This window comes from Peromyscus leucopus, chromosome 14, assembly GCF_004664715.2.
Source record: "Peromyscus leucopus breed LL Stock chromosome 14, UCI_PerLeu_2.1, whole genome shotgun sequence".
Lineage (NCBI taxonomy): Eukaryota > Metazoa > Chordata > Mammalia > Rodentia > Cricetidae > Peromyscus > Peromyscus leucopus.
The window spans coordinates 23,756,067-23,777,075 of record NC_051075.1 but is presented as its reverse complement, the minus strand read 5'-3'; the positions used below and the strand labels follow the sequence as shown (position 1 = coordinate 23,777,075).

The 21,009-nt window shown below is 46.3% G+C and overlaps 1 protein-coding gene across 1 annotated transcript; it reads left to right on the top strand.

Annotated features, from left to right (window-relative positions):
• The first annotated feature begins 5,106 nt into the window (after nucleotides 1-5,106).
• Sptssa (serine palmitoyltransferase small subunit A) lies at nucleotides 5,107-16,264 on the top strand. Its single transcript, XM_028869701.2, has 2 exons — nucleotides 5,107-5,301; nucleotides 15,200-16,264. Exons 1-2 carry the CDS (start codon nucleotides 5,190-5,192, stop codon nucleotides 15,301-15,303), a joined length of 216 nt encoding a protein of 71 aa, XP_028725534.1. The 5' UTR covers nucleotides 5,107-5,189; the 3' UTR covers nucleotides 15,304-16,264.
• The last annotated feature ends 4,745 nt before the right edge of the window (nucleotides 16,265-21,009 follow it).

Genomic DNA, 21,009 nt, shown 5'->3' with positions numbered 1-21,009 from the left:
CTTATTCTAGTGATATTATTATTTTGGGGAGTTGGGAGCTTGAGACAATGCCTCACTATTTAGCCCTGTCTGGCACTGAACTCACTATTGAGCCCTGGCTGGCACTGAACTCACTATTGAGCCCTGGCTGGCACTGAACTCACTATTGAGCCCTGGCTGGCACTGAACTCACAGAGAGCCACCTGCCTCTGCCTGGGATTCAAGGTGTGAACCACAATGTTAGGTTCACTCTTACCCATGCAATGATTTTAATGTTTCTGGTTCCTCATGTGGCTCCCAAATTTTCAGCTTTGGCTTTATCTACATAGAGAACATAAACAGAACCGCTGACTAAGGAGACCATGAATGAACTGCTACACAGTTAGAATAGCCATTCCTTCACTGTGTGATTTAAATGACTTCCTAATGGGCCTTTCTGTCTCCTGTCTCATTTAGCTCTCATAAAACTTCCTTATCAGCTAGCCCTTCCATGTTTTGAACTTGACAGACTTCCTTCCCACTCTCCCTACATTTGTCCCATGTTCTTGCAGCCAGATGGATCACGGGGGTTTCTTTCATGCTCATCGAATAACTAACTGGAAGGACCCACACCCGCTCACCCTTCACCTCTGTTCGTGTTGCCCGAAGCCTTCCCTGATCCGCTTCCTTCTTCAGTTACCACAGAGCTTGGAAGGACTCCCTCCCTCTGAGCTGTCCCCAAGTTACATTTATGTGTGTTTGTGTGTGAGCACAGAGGATAACTTTCAGGAGTCAATTCTCTCCTTCCAGCATGTGGGTCTCTGGGGTCAAATGCATGGGATAATCGGGCGTGGTAACAGGCACCTTTACCTACTGAGGTGTGCAAGGTGTGCAAAGCAGTACAAGAATCTGCTTTGTCTCAGGCGCTGCCAGAGGCATAAATGGACTAGCCCACAGCTTGTCCTCCAGGAACCCATTTAATGGCACGTCTTGGTAGACAGTGTCAGGCATCAGGAGCTCCGGGGGAGGGCTTTTCTGGGGTCTGTGTCCTTTGACAATGGGGTTGATCCTTGCTAGATGAACTGGAATCCAAAAAGAACAGGACTAGGGAGACGTGGGCACTTCACAAAGAGAGCATGGTTTTTCCAGTTGTTGTTTGTTTTTATGTAAATACAGGAGAGGGAAAAAGGTTCACACTACAGACCGTAGTGATAATCCCAGGAACGGGGGGGGGGGGATCAGAGTCAGTGTGCTTATCCTGTGGAGGAGGCAATGTAAGTTGTGGGGTGACTTAGAAGATTCATTGCGGCACCAGAGGGGAAGGCCTGGGCTAGAGGACGGAGAAGGAAGATGAGGTGTGAGGACTAAGGCACAGCAGGTTTAGGCTGTGCCTGCCGAGAACAGACAGCTCCCCTCTACTTCCTACCCGTAACTCTCAGAAGGTTGACAGCACTCTTTACTATCCCAAACCGTAAAGATCTACAGTGCAGATTGATTGTGTTCGTTTTCTGATTCTGTTGATGAAACACCTGAGACAGTCGACGTGAAAGCAGGAAAGGTTTACTTGGGTCACAGTTTGGGAGTTTTCAGTTGGTGGTTGATTGGCCTTGGTGCTGTGGCTCTGTAAATGTGGCAAGCTGTTTGCCTGAGGGAGGACGGGAAGCAGTGAGGGACAGGAAGGTGCCAGGGTACCTCCTCCAAGACATGCCCCGGATGACTTACTTTCTCTCACTAGGCGCTACCCACTGTGGCGGCTTGAATTAGCTGGCCTCCAAGCATGTCCAGAAATCAGTGTTTCACACCAGCCCTTCTTATCCTCTGGCCCTTACGTTATTTCTTCCTCCTCTTCTGCAACCCCTTGGAGAGGGTGATACAGATGTGTTGCTCAGGGTCGAGAACCCAACAGTCCCTTATTCTCTGCATTTTGACCTGTTCTGAGTCTTTGCAAACCAAAGCTCCTTTGACCAAGGCTGGGGATGAATGCAGTCATTTAAAGCCCGGTTAACCGGAAGCCTGTTTAGCAAACAACAGTAGCAGGTTCCCTCCTTGTGCCTATGACCTCCCCGGCCATGGGCTTTTGACCAGATTTACAGTACCAGAGTTCTCTCTCGTGGAGCAGCCCTAAAACCCTGCGAGGAGGTAGCTGATCACCCCCATAATAGTCTTGCACTACTGCCCCAGTGGGCGTGTCTTGCCTGGCAGGTTGGTATTGTAGTTCGCAGGGTTGACGACTGGGTGGGACAACTGACGGATTTTCTCCCTGAGCAGCTTAGACCTTTTGGCACAATGAAAGCTAGCCAGCAGGGAAGAAACTCTCAGCTCAGATCCAGTTTGATTTCTGAGCTTACTTCTTACCATCAGGTACCTGAAAGATGAGTCCAGGCTAGGTGTGGCAATGCGTGTGCCTGGAATCCCAGCACTCAGGAGTCTGAGACAGGTGAATTCCTGTGAGTTGAAGGCCAGCTCGGGCTTCGTAGTGAGACCCTGTGTACTGGTTAGTTTTTATTATCATCTCCATTAAAAACTAGGGTCAGCTGGGAAGAGAGGACCTCAGCTGATGAACTGTAACATCAGATTGGTCTGTGGGTGTGCCAGTGGGGGACTGATATGTGGTTGGCCCCAGCCTACTATGGGCAGTGCCATTCCTAGGCAAGTGGGTCTGGGCTGTTTAAGGAAGCAAGCTGAGCCAAGCCAGGGACAGCATGCTAGTAAGTGAAAGACCCTAACCCTTCAGGCTTACACCCCCCCCCCCAAGCCCCAGGAGAATAAGGAACTAAAAAGAAAACTAGTTCCAAGGGCAACCTGACTCAGTCATTATTCAACCACCCCTGCCACAATGTAACAATGTAAAGAGATTCTGTTAAGAGATGCGCTCTACTGTGACTGGGATAGTTGTAAGTGTTCTAGGAAGGACCACTGTGACCTTTGTGTAAACTCCACTCCCGCCCTGATACCCCCCTTGAGGTTTCAGGAAGACTGTACATGCGGACGTGACTGTACCCACTCTGTGATCAGACCATGATCTTGTGAAACGAAATTGTATGGGAACTGTAATCTTATGGCTTCTGTGGGTTTTTCCTTTAAAAGTACCCATGTGACTGTGGGGCAGTGCGACTCTTGCTCTCTGGAGCTGAGTTTGCCCGACTGTACAGCCGCATCAATAAACACCTCTTGCTGTTGCACCAACTGAACTGGAGTCTGGGTTCTTGGGGTGCCCACTCGAGACCCTAAACTTTGAGGTCTAACAGTAAGCAGCATTCCTCTGTGGTTTCTGCTCCCGTCTCCTGCCTTGAGTTCCTGCCGTGGCTTCCCTCAGGGATGTACTATAACCTATAAGATGACATGAATTCTACCCAAGGTTTTATTTTTTTATTTTATTTTGTCATAGTTTTTACCATAGCAGCAGAAAAACAAACTAAAACACAGTCTCCAAAAACAAAAACAAAAAACTAACAAAAGGTCTGAGAATGAGTAATAGCTTTGGCTTCATCACTGGACTAGTGGGGTCCTGTCTTAGGGTTTCTATTGCTGTAACAAAACACCGTGACCAGAAAGCAGACTGGAGAGGAGGAAAGGGTTTAATTCGGCCTACACTTCCACATCACTGTTCACCACTGAAGGAAGTCAGGACAGGAACTTGAATAGGGCAGGATCCTGGAGGTGGGAGCTGTTGCAGAGACCATGGAGGGGAGCTGCTTACTGGCTTGCTTCCTATTTATAGCACTCAGCCCACCTTTTTAGAGCACTCAGGACCACCAGCCCAGGGATGACACCACCCACCATGGGCTGGGCCCTCCCGCACTGATCACTAATGAGAAGTGCAGCTGGATCTCATGGAGGCATTTCCTCAACGGAGGCTCCTTCCTTTCTGATGACTCTTAACTTGTGTCAAGTTGACACACAAAACCAGCCAGTGCAGATCTTTAGTCCTGGAACCAAATGCCAGACTTTGATGTGGGGGTGTTATTCTTCTGAGTTTGGAACATCTCTCACCCATGTTTCTGTTAGTACTCCTCCTTCAGCAGTTAGCTCAAGTACTGTTTCCCAGAAACCTTTACTCTTCCAATCTAATACACAGAACACAGATACCCTTTATCACAGCACACTTTACTGTAGTCTACCTGCCTGCCTTCTCTAGTAGATAGGTACTTCATGAAAGAAGATTTAACTCTATTACTGTTTGTAAGGTCTTTGCTCATAAGGAACTCTTGATATTTCTAAGTTAATAGATGCCAGTCTTGAAAGTTTTAAAGCTTAAAGCAGTAGGCTCAAAACTTTTAAACAGGTAAATTGCGGATCATTTAATTATATCATCTTACACGCAGTTTATGGACCGAGATTTAAGACTGAAATACAGCTGTTCCATTGCAGATAGAAAAATCTTAGGAGTGCGTCTCTAGGAGACAGCTCCCACACTGACCTCAAGTTGTTTGTAGAACCCACTAGATCAAGTGGAAGTCTCTTGATCCTGATCTACGCGGCTGTTTCCTAAATGCAGCCACGGAAAGATGGGCAGCTGTTTATGGTCAGTTCTCTTGTCTTTAGGTTAGGGAGTACTGGGTGGTGGTGGCGGAGGCGGGGTAATGTGGCCTAGATATGTGTGTTTTCATGCATGTGCCTGGGCGAAGAAAAGAACTGAAGTATACGTCACTTTTACAGTTTTCAACACCTCCTTGGCTGGGTGACATTTGGCATCCGCGTTCTTTGATCATTTTCTATGGCACAGGATACTGTTTATTTGCACGCCTATCTCTTTGGTTGCATTCACACCCAGCCCTAAAATCCCCTGGCCCAGAGGCAGGAGAGAGATATTCCATACACTTGTTCCTAGAAAGAACCCTTTTGGGCTCGTCTGAAGGAACCTGCCTCCAAGGACATGCCCTCGACTGAACACCAGTGGGCCCTGAAGCCGATCTCGCAACCGCCTTGTGGGCGCGTGGGAAAGCAGAACGAGCGCTCAGATCCAGACCGTTTCCCGGGGCTGGGGAGGCACCCGGGGCGAGGCGCGGGGCGGAGCGCGAGCATCCGAGGTGGCCTCCTGGCCAATAAGCGCCGGTCAGGCGGGGCCGGCGGTGGCCGCTCGGGTGCGCGCGGGGCTGGGCGTACACGGTGACGCGCGGAGCCGGCAGGGCCAATGGGCGCAGGGTGGTGGCGGGCGGGCCCGAGGCCTGGGGCTTTAGGAGGTGAGCGGGCCCCGGGCCGGCCTGACGCTGCTGCATCGCGGGAGGCGCATGGCGGGCATGGCGCTGGCGCGGGCCTGGAAGCAGATGTCCTGGTTCTACTACCAATACCTGCTGGTCACGGCACTCTACATGCTGGAGCCCTGGGAGCGGACCGTGTTCAGTATCCTCTGTTGCCTGGCCTGGCCTGGGCTTGGAGGGGCGCCCGCGCCGGGTTGGGGTGGGGGTGTCTTGGGGCCAAGGGAGGTGGAACCGCAGAGATCGGGGTGTAGGGCGCAGTTCCTCTGCCCAAGGTGGAGGCGTCCTGATTTCTGTAGGCAGTCCGGAGGGCGACGTCTCCCCTGGGGCTTCCTTGCCCTGCTTCGGCCGCGCCTGCTTTTGCTTCAGTCCCCTGGTAGGAGGCAGGGGTGATGCTGGTGGAGCAAATCGCTCCCGGCTTGGGCGTCTTTGACCCTTTAGCTAGTCCTGATATGATTGGCTTTGGAGCGACAGAACTCTAACCAGTTCACCAGGTTGCGAGTACGTGGTCGTGACACTCCCATACAGTTTTGGAAAGCAGTTTGTAAGTTACTGGCAGACCTTTGTGTCTTCAAGATGGCAGTTTAAGAAGTGTGTTTTGCTTATGACTTCTTTGCACCGTAAGTATGAGCTGTGTCCGGGACAGATTTGTGGTTAGTTGTAGATGGGGTTTCAAGCTGTGCTTTGTTGTGTAATTTATAAATAGTTAAGAACTACTGAGTGATGACTTGGCTGAGCACTTTCTGAATACCTTACTTCACCTAATTGTGACAGCCCCAATGAATAGCTCAAGGTTGTGAAATCTGTAATGTTTGTTGTCTCCTAATGTCTACGCTGATACCCTCTGGTATTATTTGGTGGACTGAATACTAAAAATGGGTTCTTTCTCCTCTTCCACGCCCTCTCTTTAGTTTAGACTGAATTATTTCACGTTACATGTTTATTTTATCCAGGCTCAGCTTTCTGTTGTGGTTAGCTTGCTTAGGAACAACTTCACACATGCATTGTTGCATTCTGATGACCGAGGTAGCTAGCACTCACTCCAAGCTTTATCAAGAATGCTGGTGTTGAAGTAGCATGAGGTTGTTTGGAGCTGTCTCTTGAAAAATTTTAGCTGCTTGCAAGACATTTTCTTACCACTGGTATTTCTTTCCTAACCTAGAGTTTAATAACCAGAATGCAGATTTGGGACTTTGGAATATAGAGTCTGCATCGTTTGTTTGGTAGCTTCAGTTTGGTCTTTGGATTTTGTAGGTCAGGTAAAATGTACATTTAAATGCATGCTTAATTGAAACTCCTCGATAGTAGCAGGTAATCTTGACTGAAGATTGTCTTACTACACTCAAACAATGTTGGCAAAGCCTCACACTAATGAAAGCCAGACGTGGTGCTTCATGACTGATGACACCGCTCAGGAGGCTGATTCAAGAGGGCTGCTGGGAGTTCAAGGCAGCATGGGCTGAGTAATACACAGCCACGTGCCAGGCAAGCCAGGGTTACGTGGCAAAACTTGAAGGAAGAGAAGAAAGAAGGAAGAAGAAAAGAAACAGTGTCGGGATAAAGTTTGAAACTCTTTAAGTCAGGGTGATGGTAGAGCTTAGTGTAGACGCTGGACACTTGGAAACATTGGTTGGCTTATGGTTAAAAGCTACAGTGGCAACAGTGTTAACAGTTTTCTGTGCTAATTGTCTTAGAAATAGTGTCCTGTTTTGAAGATGGAGAGAGAAATTACGAAGGGAAACCCAGTGCGGCAGTAGATTTTGGTTGTGATGTTTTTGAGTAATTGGCTGTGGCTATGCAGCCAAGCTTGTCTATGTTGTCCAAACTTGCCTGAAACTCAAAGTAATCCTCCTGTCTTAGCCTCTCGAGTGCTGGTAGGTGTTGGCCACCATTTCTGCTGTTGTGGATTTTCTGCTGTTACCTTAGGACTTTCCTTCTGTAGGAAGGGATGCAGCTTCCTGGTACCAGGGAGGACTAAGTGGATGAAGTGGAAGCTTAGTGAACCCTGTCTTGGAAAACAGCAGCAGCAGCAGCAGCATTTTTGGAAACCATGTAGTACAGTGGTCTTCGGACATTTGATGTCCATCACCCTCCAAAGGGGAAAAAAAGGTGGATGATGTAGTCCCTTGCTCATTTATGTTGACATAGGAGTCTTTTATAGTAAATGTAGACAGCTAGAAAGAATTTATTTGTACATATATTTTTAATACTTTTGTTAAAATAATTTTAACAAAACTATTTTTTGTTACTTTTGTAACTGTATACTTTTGTCACAATGATTTTCTTTCTTTTATTTTTTTATTTTTTTGTTTTTTTGAGACAAGGTTTCTCTGTGTCGCCCTGGCTGTCCTGGAACTCACTTTGTAGACCAGGCTGGCCTCATACTCACAAAGATTCACCTGCCTCTGCCTTCAGAGTGATGAGATTAAAGGCGGGCGCTGCCACCTCCTGGTGATTTTCTTATACAATTCATAGAAAATGTTCATTGCGTAACTGGTAAAACCAATCTGCACTGTGAAGCCAAGAGGAAAAAAATCAGCTTTAATTTCTATCAGAAAAAGGCTGCCATTTTTTCCCCCTGTTCAAATAATTGTGTGTATGGCTAGGTGTGGTGGTGCATGCCTGTAATCCTAGTCCTTGGAGAGGTGACTGCAGGAACATCAGAACAGATGTTCAGGGCTAGCTTCAGCTACCTGGTGAGTTTGAGGCCAGCCTTGGCTTCATGAAAGCCTGTCCCCCCAAAAACCACAAAACCAAGCCAAACAAAAAAATTGTGTTAAAACAAACTCTCCTGTTTTCCTTTGGATGAGTAAATAGACGGGCTTGGGTCCTGTGCCAGATGTCTGTTATCTGAATGAAAGTAAAACCCTAGTTAGTTATTATCCCTTTCTGGGCTGTGTTAGAGGTTCTTTGTGTTCCCCGGGTCATGAGATGGAGGAAGAAGGAGAGTATGAGGAGGGGATGGGAAGATTTGGTAGCCTAGGGGCAGTTCTCAGATGCCTGTTAGAAGACGGGAAGTAGGTCTCTAACTGGCTTGTCGTAAACTGCCCTCACTTCCTGGGAGATTGCTTCCTCACTGCCAGTTTCTAAGCTTTGGTTTGTTTTCACACTGTGTTTGTATGGAGGGTGTTAGAATATCTACTAGCTTTGAAATGTACTCGGGCTTTGAAATGATGTTTTCTTTAGTAGCTTTTAGGGAAGGTGTGAGATAATGAAGACTACTTTAAGGGCTGGAAAGCCTAGGAGGGACTGCCCCATGGTCTTTGTTCCACGCTGCTTCAGCTTGTGAAATTAGCGATTTGTTACAATGTGTTAGGAGCAGTGACTGAAGACCTCCTGAAGCCGAGAGTGTTGTGACGTTTATGGCTTTTCTGAGATAAACTAAGACAGATTCATTCTCATTCTCTCTCTCTCTCTCTCTCTCTCTCTCTCTCTCTCTCTCTCTCTCTCTCTCTCTCTTATATTTTAGAGACAGGGTTTCACCATATAGCCTTGGCTGGCCTGGGACTCACTATAATAGCCTCAAAATCAGAGATCTAGCTGCCTCTGCTTCCTGAGTGCTGGAGTTAAAGGCATGTGTTACCATGTCTGGGGCAATTTGTTTTGTTTTGGTTTTTGTTTGTTGGTTTGGTTTGGTTTTTTTTGAGACAGTGTTTCTCTGTGGAGTCCTGGCTGTCCTGGATCAGACGGGTTTTGAACTCAAAAGATCTGCCTGCCTCTGCCTCCTGAGTGCTAGGTTTAAAGGCATGTACCACCCTGCGCCACCCCCTCTTGGTAGCATACCCCTTTAATCATAGCACTTGAGCATTTTTGAATTTGAGGCCAGCCTGGCTTACAGAGGGAGTTCCAGGACAGCCAGGGATACACAGAGAAACTCTGTCTTGAAAAACAAACAAACAAACAAAAAAACAAAAATAAAAACAAACAAACAAACAAAAATAGTAAATTGGAGGCTGGGCAATGGTGTCGAATGCCTTTAATCCCAGCATTAAAGGGGGAAGCAGAGGCAGGTGGATTTCTATGAGTGAGGCTAGCCTGGTCTACAGAGTGAGTTCAAGGACAGTCAAGGCTACATAGAGAAGTCTGTCTTGAAAAACCAATAAACTCGAGGTGTTCATATTTAATAATTAAAAGCTAGGTTTCAGAGCTACCAGACAGAGTATATATTGGAATGCTTAAAATAGTTATAGAGTGTTTGAAAGAATATTTATGCTAAGTAGTTATAAGTAGAAGTTTCACTCATAAATTTTGGCCAGCATGCATTATATATGTTCTGGCCAATGCCCACATAGTAGGGTTTCTTGGAAGACAGTATTTCGGCAGGCCATTGGGACATGTGCAACTTACCAAGCAAGCCCTAACAGAAACAATCATTGCCATCTCGGGGGACAACTTGATTAGCCCAGGTAGGCTGTGGAACCCATCGTGGCTGGAAGCTGCCCCAGGCTTCATTAGAAATGCATGCGCAGTGTTGAGTGGAAATACTGGTTGTCAGGGATCTAAGGCCACCATAGGTGCTCTATGGGACACAGTGCCGCCAGCATCAGCTGAGAGCTGGGCCAGTCTAGAGATGTGTCTCTGGAGGCCGCGCTGCTGCAGATGCTAATTTCTAATTTTCTTAAAATAGAATTCAAAGGGCTTGTGCTGCGCAGCAGCTGAGCTGAGAGATGCTTCCTGCTGAAGGTTGTCGGCCGCTGCCCTCTACTCTGGCTTCCCTGACATGAGAAATCCCATACGAGGGGCTGGAGGGATGGCTCAGCAGTCAGTGCTCTCCCAAGGACAAAGGTTCAGTCTTGAGCACCCACATGGTGGCTCATGCCTATCTGTAACTCCAGTTCCAGGGGGTCTGAACTGCTTCCCCCCAAAAAAAGAGGAAGAAAGAAAGAAGGAAAGAAAGGCCCCATGTGAATGATACAGAACCGGTCGCATGGGAGCTAACTGGTACTCTAGAAATATGTGTTGTTTGTTTTTGCTGTTTTGGGGGACCCTCCACCCAGCTCCCAAATAATCACACATGGAGACTTATTCTTAGTTATAAACACTCGGCCTTCCTTAGCTTGGCGTAGTTTCTTGCCAGGTTTCCTTAACTTAAATTATCCCGTCTGTCTTTTGCCTCTGGGCTTTTCCTGTTCTCTTGCTTCTGTAAATCTTACTCCATGGCTTGCTGTATAGCTGGGTGGCTGGGTAGCTGGCCCCTGATTTCCTCCTCCTCCTCTGGATTCTTCACCCTTTTTTCCACCTCCCAAATTTCTCCTTCTATATGTTCTCTCTGCCTGCCAGCCCCACCTATCCTTTCTCCTGCCTCGCTATTGGCCAGTTCTTTATTAGACCATCAGGTGTTTTACACAGGCACAGTAACACAGCTTCACAGAGTTAAACAAATGCAACATAAGCAAAAGTAACACACCTTAAAATAATATTCTGCAACAAATACGGACTGAAGCAGAACCCTGGGAAATTCATACACACACACACACACACACACACACACACACACCCCACAGCCCTCCCCCAGTACTGGGTCTTTGTGAAGGCAATAGACTCATTTATGAAAATACACATCTGTTGTAAACTGGTGTTTGGAATCGGAGCTACAATTGATTTCCAGGAATTTAGTTCAGGCTGAGGATTTTTTTCAGGGCATGGCCAGTGTTCAGCAGCATGATTTTTCTTAAAACTGTGTGTGTGTGTGTGTGTGTGTGTGTGTGTGTGTGTGTGTGTGTGTTAACTAGTGCATGTGCAGAGGGCCACTAGAGGGAGTGGGCTCTCCTTTTACCATGTGGGTTTCAGGGATCCAATTCAGGGCTCCTTTACCCACTGAGTACTTAGCAGCAAGCACTCTCAACCAGCGGCGTTGGTTGGTTGTTTTGTTTTGTTCTCTTAGTTGGAAAGAGCTCCTTGTAAAGTTCTGGTTAGTGGAAACAATTCTTTCTTGCTATCGGCACACTGTTAACAGTCCCGGGGATGGGTTTTACTTCAGCTCGGGAACATCTGCTGCTTTGGGATTTCCTGTGATCCGAGAAGGGCTGGTCAGGGAGCCGACACAGGGCTGTAACAGTATCAGTCCCTTACATTTGCTGTCATATTAGGCAGCCAGAAAAGTATCAAGTCCCAGTGGATACATTGGAGAAAAATCAACATTCTTAACATTTCTGCTGGGGAAGATCTCTAGTTATTTCAGGTCATGAGGAAAAGTAAAGCTTTCTTGTTTGGAGCTCAAGTTTGTAGCTGACAGCTGCTTTCTTCCTTTTTTTTTTTGTTTTTTTGTTTTTTTGTTTTTTTTTGTTTTTCAAGGCAGGATGTAACAGTTTCAGCTGTCCTGGAACTTGCTTTGCTGACCAGGCTGGCCTGGAACTCACAGAGATCCACCTGCCTCTGCCCCCCCCAAGTGCTGGGATTATAGGCGTGGGCCACCACCACTGCCAGGCTCTGGCACCTTCTTTTGTGTAGGGCTTTGCTTTTCACTAAATATTCTCCGATAACAATCAAATGTTGTTCTCCCCCACTCCCCAGATGGCTCTCTAAAAGAAGTTGTGTGTATAAAATTTTTGGCTACTTTTAAGAGGTAAATATCATTTTATAATTGGTTTTTACAAAGGACTTTGACCAATGTAAGATTAGATCGTGCTGGGGACAGTGTCTCTTGCTTTTGAGCCCAGCATTTGGGAGGCAGAGGCTGGAGGATTTCTGTGAGTTCTAGGCCAGGTCTACATAGCGAGTTCCAGACAGCCATGGCTACAGAGAGACCCTGTCTCGTCTCTCAAAAAAAAAAAAAAAAAAAAAAAAAAAAGACAAGCTTGCTTTAGAAGCTTTCTGATGTGAGCAGTGTGATCAGATTTAAAGTACTGAGTATTCTGTACGGTAGTAAAGCAGACTGGGGGGTGGGGGTGGGGGCCCAATAGAGATCCTGACTTCCTGACTTTCCTAGAGAGAAACTGCTTTCCAGTTTTCCAAGTCTTGTGAATGGCAGGGGTGGCAGTGTTATTGTTTGGGGTAGGCCGTGTTAGTTGCTGGTCTTGGTTCTGATGAATGGTGCTGGTCTTTAAATCATTTCCTGCCTTTGTTACAGTACTTTTTTTTTTTTTTTTTTTTTTTAAGTTGCTGGAATAAATGCTGGCTTAGCCTGTTTATTTATTTTTTTATTCTTTAGCTGAAAATTTCTCAGCTCGTGATTAGTTGGCTAATCTCTCTTAAAGAGACAGCAAGCTACCTACAAATACATAGTTTTACATCCATTTGATTTTTGTTGCTGTTTGTTTTGTTTTGAGATAGAGTCTTACTGTACGTCATTGGGTGTCCTGGGACTAGAGATCCACCTGCTGCCGCCTCCTGGGTGCTGAGGTTAAAGGTGTTTAACCACCATGCCTGGTTCCATTTGATTTATGAACATAATAAAGTGTTTACGTTACATCTTGGCTATAAATAACCTGTTTTTCATTCAGCCCTTGTGCAAACCTTTGTCTGCAGGGCCTTCCTGCATCCCGGCCCATGGCTGTTGGTACCGGAGTGATTTATAGGGCAGCTCTGTCGTATGGTGTCCTGCGCCTGGGAGCAGAGGCTCAGCGAGGTCTGCTCCTGCCCACAGGCACTTACAATTCAGTGGCAGAGAACAGCTTTCCATTTTTAGCTTTTTAGTTTTGAGACAGGGTTTCTCTGTGTAGCTCTGGCTGTCCTGGAACTCACTCTGTAGAGCAGGCTGGCCTCGAACTCACAGAGATCCGCCTGCCTCTGCCTCCCGAGTGCTGGGATCAAAGGCATGCTGGCTTTGTAAATAGAAATATTATTTGGGTATTACCTGTCTTTTTTGTGTGTTGTATATCATCAGATTTGTACTTTTTCCTTTTGTGTCTGTCTCCAGTAGAAGATGACTCGAAGGAGATTGAGATGTGATAACTAAATGTCCTCTCTAAATAAATGGGATCTTAAAATGCTAATAAAGAAAGGAAGGAATCTCTCTCTCTCTCTGTCTCTCTCTCTTTCTCTCTCACACACACACATAATCTCTTGCACACACACACACACACACACACACACACACACACACACACGAACACTGATTATTTTTTGTTTTTTGTTTTTTTTTTGAGACAGGGTCTCACTGAACAGCCTTGGCTGGCCTGGAGTTCTCTTTGTAGACCAGGCTGACCTTGAGATGACAGAGATCTGCCAACTTCTTCCTCTGGCTACAAAATAATTTTCTTTTTTTGTGACAGGGTTTCTCTGTGTAACCCTGGCTGTCCTGGAACTCACTCTGTACACCACCTCCACCTCCAGAGTGTGAGGATTAAAGGTGTGGGCCATCATGCCCAGCAGGCTAGAAATAAATCTTAGGATTTATTAAGGACTAATATTGCTAATACTAAGGACTAATATTGCTTCCATCATTTCTCATTGGTGAGGAAAGGAGAGGTGAGATAAGGACTGGAGAACTGGGGGGGGGGGTCTTAGGAAATTTGAATGTGGGACGAGGGAATCAAAGACGCTTCTGATTGAGTAGGCAAATGGCTATGAGCACTGCAAAAATGCACAGGCTGGGGGTGAGGCTCAGTGCAAGTGAGCTAGCGTGCCCAAGGCCCTGGTTTGAACCTCAGGCCAGAACAGGAGGGTTAGTGCAGCAGGGACCAAGCCAGTCCCCAGTTAGCCATTGGGTTTGATGGGCCACTGGGAATCTTAGGGATTGTCTGTAGTTAGTGTGGATGGGGGGGGGGGGGGAGTCCGTTGCCAATGATGGGAGCCGGTAATTAGGCATTTTTTTTGTTTGTTTGTTTGTTCATTTTAAAGAAATGAGGTGGTTTGATAAAGAGAAAGGTAGAGATTTAAGGATGGACTAGATGAGATGCCAGTGTGGTGGTGCACTGGGAGGCAGAGGCAGGCAGATCTCTGAGTTCCAGGACAGCCTGGTCTATCTAGTGAGTTCCAGGACAGCCAGGGCCACACAGAGAGACCCTGCCTCCCCCCCCAAAAAAAAGAACAAGATGAGGGGGGCAGTACAATGTACGGTTAGAAGAAAAAGCACGGTGAGAGAGTTTTCAGTCACATTTGCTCCGTGATGTAAGTGAATTTCGCTTTTGAGTCTTGATTTGACCTCTGGTTCTGACGGCAGCTTTCAGTTTGGCCCCGGACAGGTCACTGTTGTCTCAGTCTCCGGTGAGTAATAACCACAGCAAACATCTCCCAGGAGAGTTCTGGGCTAGGAGATTAGTCAGCTGACCTGTTAGACAAATATTAGTGTGTAGTAAGCACGTTGTTTATATAAACCCTATCGCGATGGGCTAGGAAAAGGACCGAGCGGGGAAAGTACTCACTACACAGGTGTGAGGACTCCAGTTTGGACCCCGAGCATCCGGGTAAAAAGCCAGGCATGCTGCCACATCGAAGCAGTCTGACCTCAATGCCGGTACCTTCTGCCATGTGGCAGTTTAAACTTAAAATACCCAGGCCAAGCATTCTTTTCTGCTGTTGCTTAAATTGGTAGACCTTACAAAGTTAAATGTAATCATATTCCGTACTCGTCTTTCTCCCCCCCCCCTCAGTTTTTCCCTTTCCCTTTCCCTTTCTATTTTCTGTGTATGGGCATTTTACCTGCATGTATGTCTATGCACCAGGGAGGCCAGAAGACGGTATCAGATCCCCAGGGACTGAAGCTGGCCACCGTTGGGAGCTCCCGTGTGGGTGCGGAGACTTAATTGAACCCGGGTCCTCAGCTGAGCCATCTCCCCAGCCCCGGCATGCACTCGTTTCTTAGGTTGAACACTGTATGTGCTTCATTTGAAGTCATCCGATGTTTGCGCCTCTGTCTAATAATAGGGAGAATAGTGCTGACTTTGCATGATGCTGGTAGAGGTAATAAAATGGGCTAAAAACCACTTAAGACATTGTAACGGCAAGTATCCCATGTCTGCACTGTTCGTTCTTTATACGTACTTGATAAATATGAAACTTACCAGGTGAGTGAGTGCCAGACAGGGTCGGTTGTTGAAAGAACGGTGTGATTGAGTTTTTGAATGGACTGAGAAAGAGAACTTTCCTTAACCGTAACACAGATTCGATGCTGGTTTCTGTGGTGGGGATGGCACTGTACACCGGCTATGTCTTCATGCCTCAGCACATCATGGCAATATTGCACTACTTCGAAATCGTACAGTGACGAAGATGTGACCAGGATCCGGAGGTTCCTGGGGGAGGATCCCCCCTCGGAAGTTGGGATGAGACCTCATCAGAAGTAAGATGCTCTACGGATGTCAACATAACCAACCTTATAAATAACAAAGACTAAAATTCATGAGTAGAACAGGAAAATCATCCTGACTCATGTGTTGTGTTCTTTCTTTTTTGATTTTAAAAGAGGCTCTTATATAGTAGCTTTTGTCTATTTTAACATTGTAGTCATTTGTACTTTGATATCAGTATTTTCTTAACCTTTGTGACTGTTTCAATATTATCCAGTGGAAGCTTTTCTTAATGTAACTTTGAGTACATCTTAATTGCCTTCTATTTTTAAAACCCGAGGTCATTAGTTGGGCTTTACTGTTCTTGCTACTGTATGGCATATACATCTGCCTGGATATATTTCTACTCTTGACCAAAGTTTTGTAAGAAACAATACAGAATTTGGGGATGGGAGGGAGACTACCTGGAGAACTACTTACAAAAGATTTATCCGAAAGCTTGAACTCAGGAGTATGATTTTAGCTCTCTAGACTCCTAACAGCTTTTGCTTTAAAACTATTAAAGTGTTTCTTAGTAATGAAAAAGTAAAGATCTTGCTAAAATTAATACAAGGAATGTTTCACCTTTTAGATCTCAAATTCTTACGTGGACTTCTTTCCAACCAACTTTGATGACCCTCGTGGGGGTGGGTGGTCAGCAGCAGCATTGTGTAATGTTTAGACATACTGTAGAGCTGTTCACAGAAGACGGGTCAGTTTCCTCTGAGGCAATGTTGACAGTGTATGTGCTTCAAAGTTAGCTTGCTGATTATGACAGGTGCTGTGAAATCATTTGCCCATTCATTGTGATACGATGTGATGAGATGAATTGTTCAGAACCATAGCCAAAAGAAATGTAAGCTTGGCTAAAAATCCTTTCACTCTTTGTATTTTTTTTTTTAAAAAAAGGTTTTTATTCCTTAGATGTAAAATGACAACCTAATTTTTTTGATGTAAACTCATTAAATTCAAAGGAAAAAAAATCAATGAGTGTAGCAGTCTATCTTTCTTTTTTTTTTTTTTTTTCTGAGACAGGGTTTCTCTGTGTAGCTTTGTGCTTTTCCTGGAACTTGCTTTGGAGACCAGGCTGGGCTCGAACTCACATAGATCTGCCTGCCTCTGCCTCCCGAGTGCTGGGATTAAAGGCGTGTGCCACCACCGCCCGAGTATATCTTTTCTTTTATGGTTAAGTATTGATCTAGTAGTTATTTTGTGGGTTGATTGCGGGAGGACTAGTTAAACAGTAACTATGTCTTAGCCTATCTCTGAACATAAAAGTTCTGGTAATTAGAAAATACACTATGTATTTTAAGACATCTTCTAGCAAAAGTTTTGCTATATATGTTTATTCATTTATGTATATTGGTGTTTTGCCTGCATGTATGTCTGTGTGAGGGTGTTGGATCCCCTGGAACTAGAGTTACAAACAGTTGTGAGCTTTGGTTCGAAATAGTTAAAAAATTGGGTGGTGTTATATGTGAGCTTTACTCAGACTAGAAAATGAATAAGAGCATTTCACTTAGGATTTGTTCAGTTAATGCCCATTTTTGCCCATTAAGAACCACTGACAAGTGAATGTCTCATGTTCTCATGTTCCCTTAGTGAGCTGAAGATAGAAGATGAGAATCATTAGTTTTTAGACAGGTAACCCAGATTGCCTACCTGGCCATCTTCTCAGAAGTCTTTAATTGTCCTCATTCTTTGCTGAAATCTAGTAAATTGCCTTTGGGTAGCTGATGATTGGCACACACACTGGTCTCATATGAGGTATGTTTACCCTCACAGGAAATCAAGATGAGTTATAAGGAGAAAGGAGGGGAGATGCATTGAGAAGTGTTCAGGGAAATACATTCTCACCAACTGGTCCAAGTGTCTGGTCTGTTTCTCAGTAAATGCCAACCAGGGAGGTCATTTCCACTTTCTTTACTGCAAGATTCATCAGCCAGTTCTCCGTGCCTGCTTGTCTTTCTGTCTATCTTGCAGGGAGAGGTACTGACTGCTTTCAGACTATGTTTTCAGAGATAAATAGGGAAGGATGGAGAAACAGCCAGTGTCTCCCCCCGCCAAGAGCAAAGGGCAGGTTTGCTCAGAGCTCGGGACAAAAGGTATATCCTTTGGAGCAAAGGCCCTCATGACAGACATAGGAGAGGAGCCCCGAGCTGCATGGCACTCACTCTAGCGTAGATACCCTCTGGCTATTTGCATGGCCCTGTGGGAACTGGGGCTTGGGAACCAGAACAAGAAAAATCTTAATACTTTGGAAACAGCTATAGCAAAGTCATTTGTCTCCAACTCCAGGACCTGTGTTTTCTGCCAGCACCAGGCTAATGTATTAGCTTGCAGATAGAGTAAAATCTTAGCTGCTTCCCAGGTCTTGTCAGTTTGGGTGATGATAACAGGATATTGACAGATGGGGGAAGGTAAGGGCGCCTCAAGCCAGGTTTGGAGATGAGACAATGCTAGAAGATGTAGTAGTAATGCTTCTATCCAAGTTAAGGAATGGGATCCCCTACTAGCCTACTGGTTAATAAGTGACTAGGGGCTGTGTGTGTAGTGAGAAGGACGAAGGTCAGGCTGCCTAAATGTTGCCTTGATTGTTGCTCATTTTCCTGGGGCACATGAAAGAGGGATCGTAGGACAGTCTGATAACGGACGGTATGACTGGCTGCTCAGGGCAGCAATACTGTTATCGTCAAGGAACATGTTGTTCAGTGCAGACCCTGGAAGCTCTTGCCCTAGGGGACCCCAGGTAGGTGGCCGTTTGAAGCTGAAAGATGGCCAAGCCTAAGTCCCCTCAAAGAGCTGTTCTTTCTCTCCAAGTCCTTGTTCTCCCTTCCCATTTTCTCCTCTGACCTGATCTTTATTGAGAAAGATGATTAAGAATGAGATCTCAGCTCAGTGTTTTACAGAAGGGAGAGATTTTTATAAATGTTTATTGTTATTATTATACAGTCACATGAGGCACTAGCTCTCCCTTTGGGAGGTGGGCACCTTGATTCCTCTGATGGCATTCAAGTGACTTGTTCTGAAGAAGGGAAATGAATATGCCCTTGTTGCAATGGAGGCCTTTGGGCTTTTGCTTAGTGTAGGATTGCAGTTTCCTCACGAATGTGTGATTGGTATTTGTGTGTCTAGACTTTGAATGCTTCTTTTGAAGTGTAGAAATGGGTCTAATGAGTGGAGGGGATAAGACTAGACGAAGAAGCATTGGTGCCTTTGGGTCCCAACAACCCGATGACTCCCTGGAGAGCTAAGTCTTTAATGGTTCTAGCCCACTCGTCTGGCAAAAAGAGGCACCTTCTACCTCTTCGGAGACACTCCATGTGCCTTCTGGAAAACTACTCTACTCTGGACTGATATGTGGAGGCCGTGTGACTCTGACGCGGTGTCGTGGCTTTGGGATGTGTTACCTGGACAAGGTAGGAAGCACCAAGCACATCGCTGTCAAGTGGCAATGTCCTGTTCAAGGATCCCGCCGACTTGGCTCCACCGGACTCTCCGCTTTACGAGAAGCCTCGGCTGTTGTCCCTCACTACTTCGTCAGCTGTCCAAGGCAGAATTGCTGGTCAGTGAGGACCTCCTTTCGGAGATTGCGTCTCTGCCGGGGCCAGGCTCACCGCTCGTCTGGAGGCTTATCCCCGATGGTATCCTTTGAGCTATGGCTACTACTCAGCCTGGTCTCACCTCTAGAGAACCAAATGTGGAGAGAGCTGCTTAGCGCTATCTGTAGAACTCAGGGCTGGCGCCGTAGGCCTGGCAGATAGTCCCTTTGCTCAAAGCTTGTTAGGTTTTCACTCATTCCTGGGCTTGCTCCAATGGCCTAAAAGTTTAGTTTTTTTAATCTGAGAAAAACTACAGACTGGTAGGCTAATGACTCTCGTCATTGGGGCCGCAAAATGTGATAACAAAGCTCATTGAGCTAGCTGGGTCGTTCATGTAGATGTCCACGAGGGCAAGCCTTGTGGTGTCCCGGTGCCAATCAAGACACCGCTCAGATGGCCATCAGCCTTGCACTCGGGTGCACCAGGTGCCACAGCCACCATCACAGGTGTGTCGGAAAGAACCGCGTCGGTGGTGCAGCGGTGCCTCCCGGGCAGACCCGTGAAAATGTCGGTGAAGAGGTCCAACAGTGAGCCGTCACCTCTGTCTCCTCTCATGGGTACCCCCAGGGCCTCACCGGTGTCGAAACCTTTTCAGGTCACAGCACCGGGGATCCGGACTGACCAGCCGCAGATTCCAGCCGCCCTCTTACAGTCCTTGCAGTGAGTCTGGGTCATGGTTCTGGCCTTCCGGGTCATTTGCAGCTTTGATAATGATAGGGCTTTTGCTTTTGCCACAAAGGGCACTCAAGAGAGTGCTCATCCCAGTACTCAGTGGGAAGTTCACACTCCCCTGCCCTCAGAAGCATCTCAGATTACAGATCATTTGGAATGAGCTCTTTAATCCCAGCACTTGGGAGGCAGAGGCAGGTGGATCTCTGTGAGTTCGGGGCCAGCCTGGTCTACAGAGTGAGTTCCAGGACAGGCACAAAAGCTACTCAGAGAAACCCTGTCTCAGGGAAAAAAAAAGTCAGTTCAAGTTGGGGTTGTGGTGCACGCCTATAATCCCAGCACTTGGAAGTTGGAGGCAGAAGGATCAGAGCTCAGAATTATCCTCAGTCATATAGTTTGAAGCCAGCTTGAGATATGCACCTGTTTCAAAAATAAAACATGGCCAGAGAGATGGGTTGGTGGGCAAAGGCGCTTGCCACCAAGCTTTGCAACCTGAGGTCAGTCTCTGGGACCCACATGGTACAAGGGGAGAACCTGCTCCCACGAGTTCTCCTTTGACCCCCACACGGGCATGACGTCATCACCTCCCCTTCATCAAACAAGTGTAAAAGAAACGAAAACAATGAAGCAAAAAAAAACCAAGAAGCCAAAAGCCGGCTAAATGGATTAAATGGCTAAATGGATTTCTGACTGTTGATCCTCATCTCTTCCTGCTTCACATCGGGCAGTTTGGTCACTGAAGTAACTCAGAGAGAGGTCACCTCAGCTACTTCCTGCTGACTGATCAGGGTGGCCTGTTGCTATTCTAAAAATTGGGATCCCCCCCCCCCCCCCCCGACGTTTCCTGGGCACCGTGCTTTTCTGTTTCCTAATGGTAGCCTGAGCTGGGCTGGCATAGGAATGTCACAGTAATTCTGGCTCTTTGACCTGCCTGCTTGCTGAATTTGTGTGACCCCGAGCTCAGTGACGCTTGTTGAGTACAGTGCTGTGAGGGTGGGTGGCAGGACAAGTCTCTAAGTTAAAAAAGTGTCACAGGCCAGTCCCAGAAAGACAAATAACAGGCTTCCTTTCACCTGCCTTTCCTCAGATTTGCACAGATCTATAAGAGGACCCAAGTAGGAATAAAATTGCCCAGGGGGTCAAAGGGTACTTACTAATGGGAGGTAGAAGGCTATGATCAATATATCATAATATATACATGTTTAAAAATGTAGAAGTTATCCTTTCTGTACCCAATTCTGTTTGTATTTAGGAAATTCATCTTATTATTATATTTTTAAGGCTGGATCATGGTAATTATCTTTAGCCACAGGTTTTTTTCACCCAACCTCACCATTTCTTTTCCATTTTTTCCTCTTAGATTTATTATTTAAA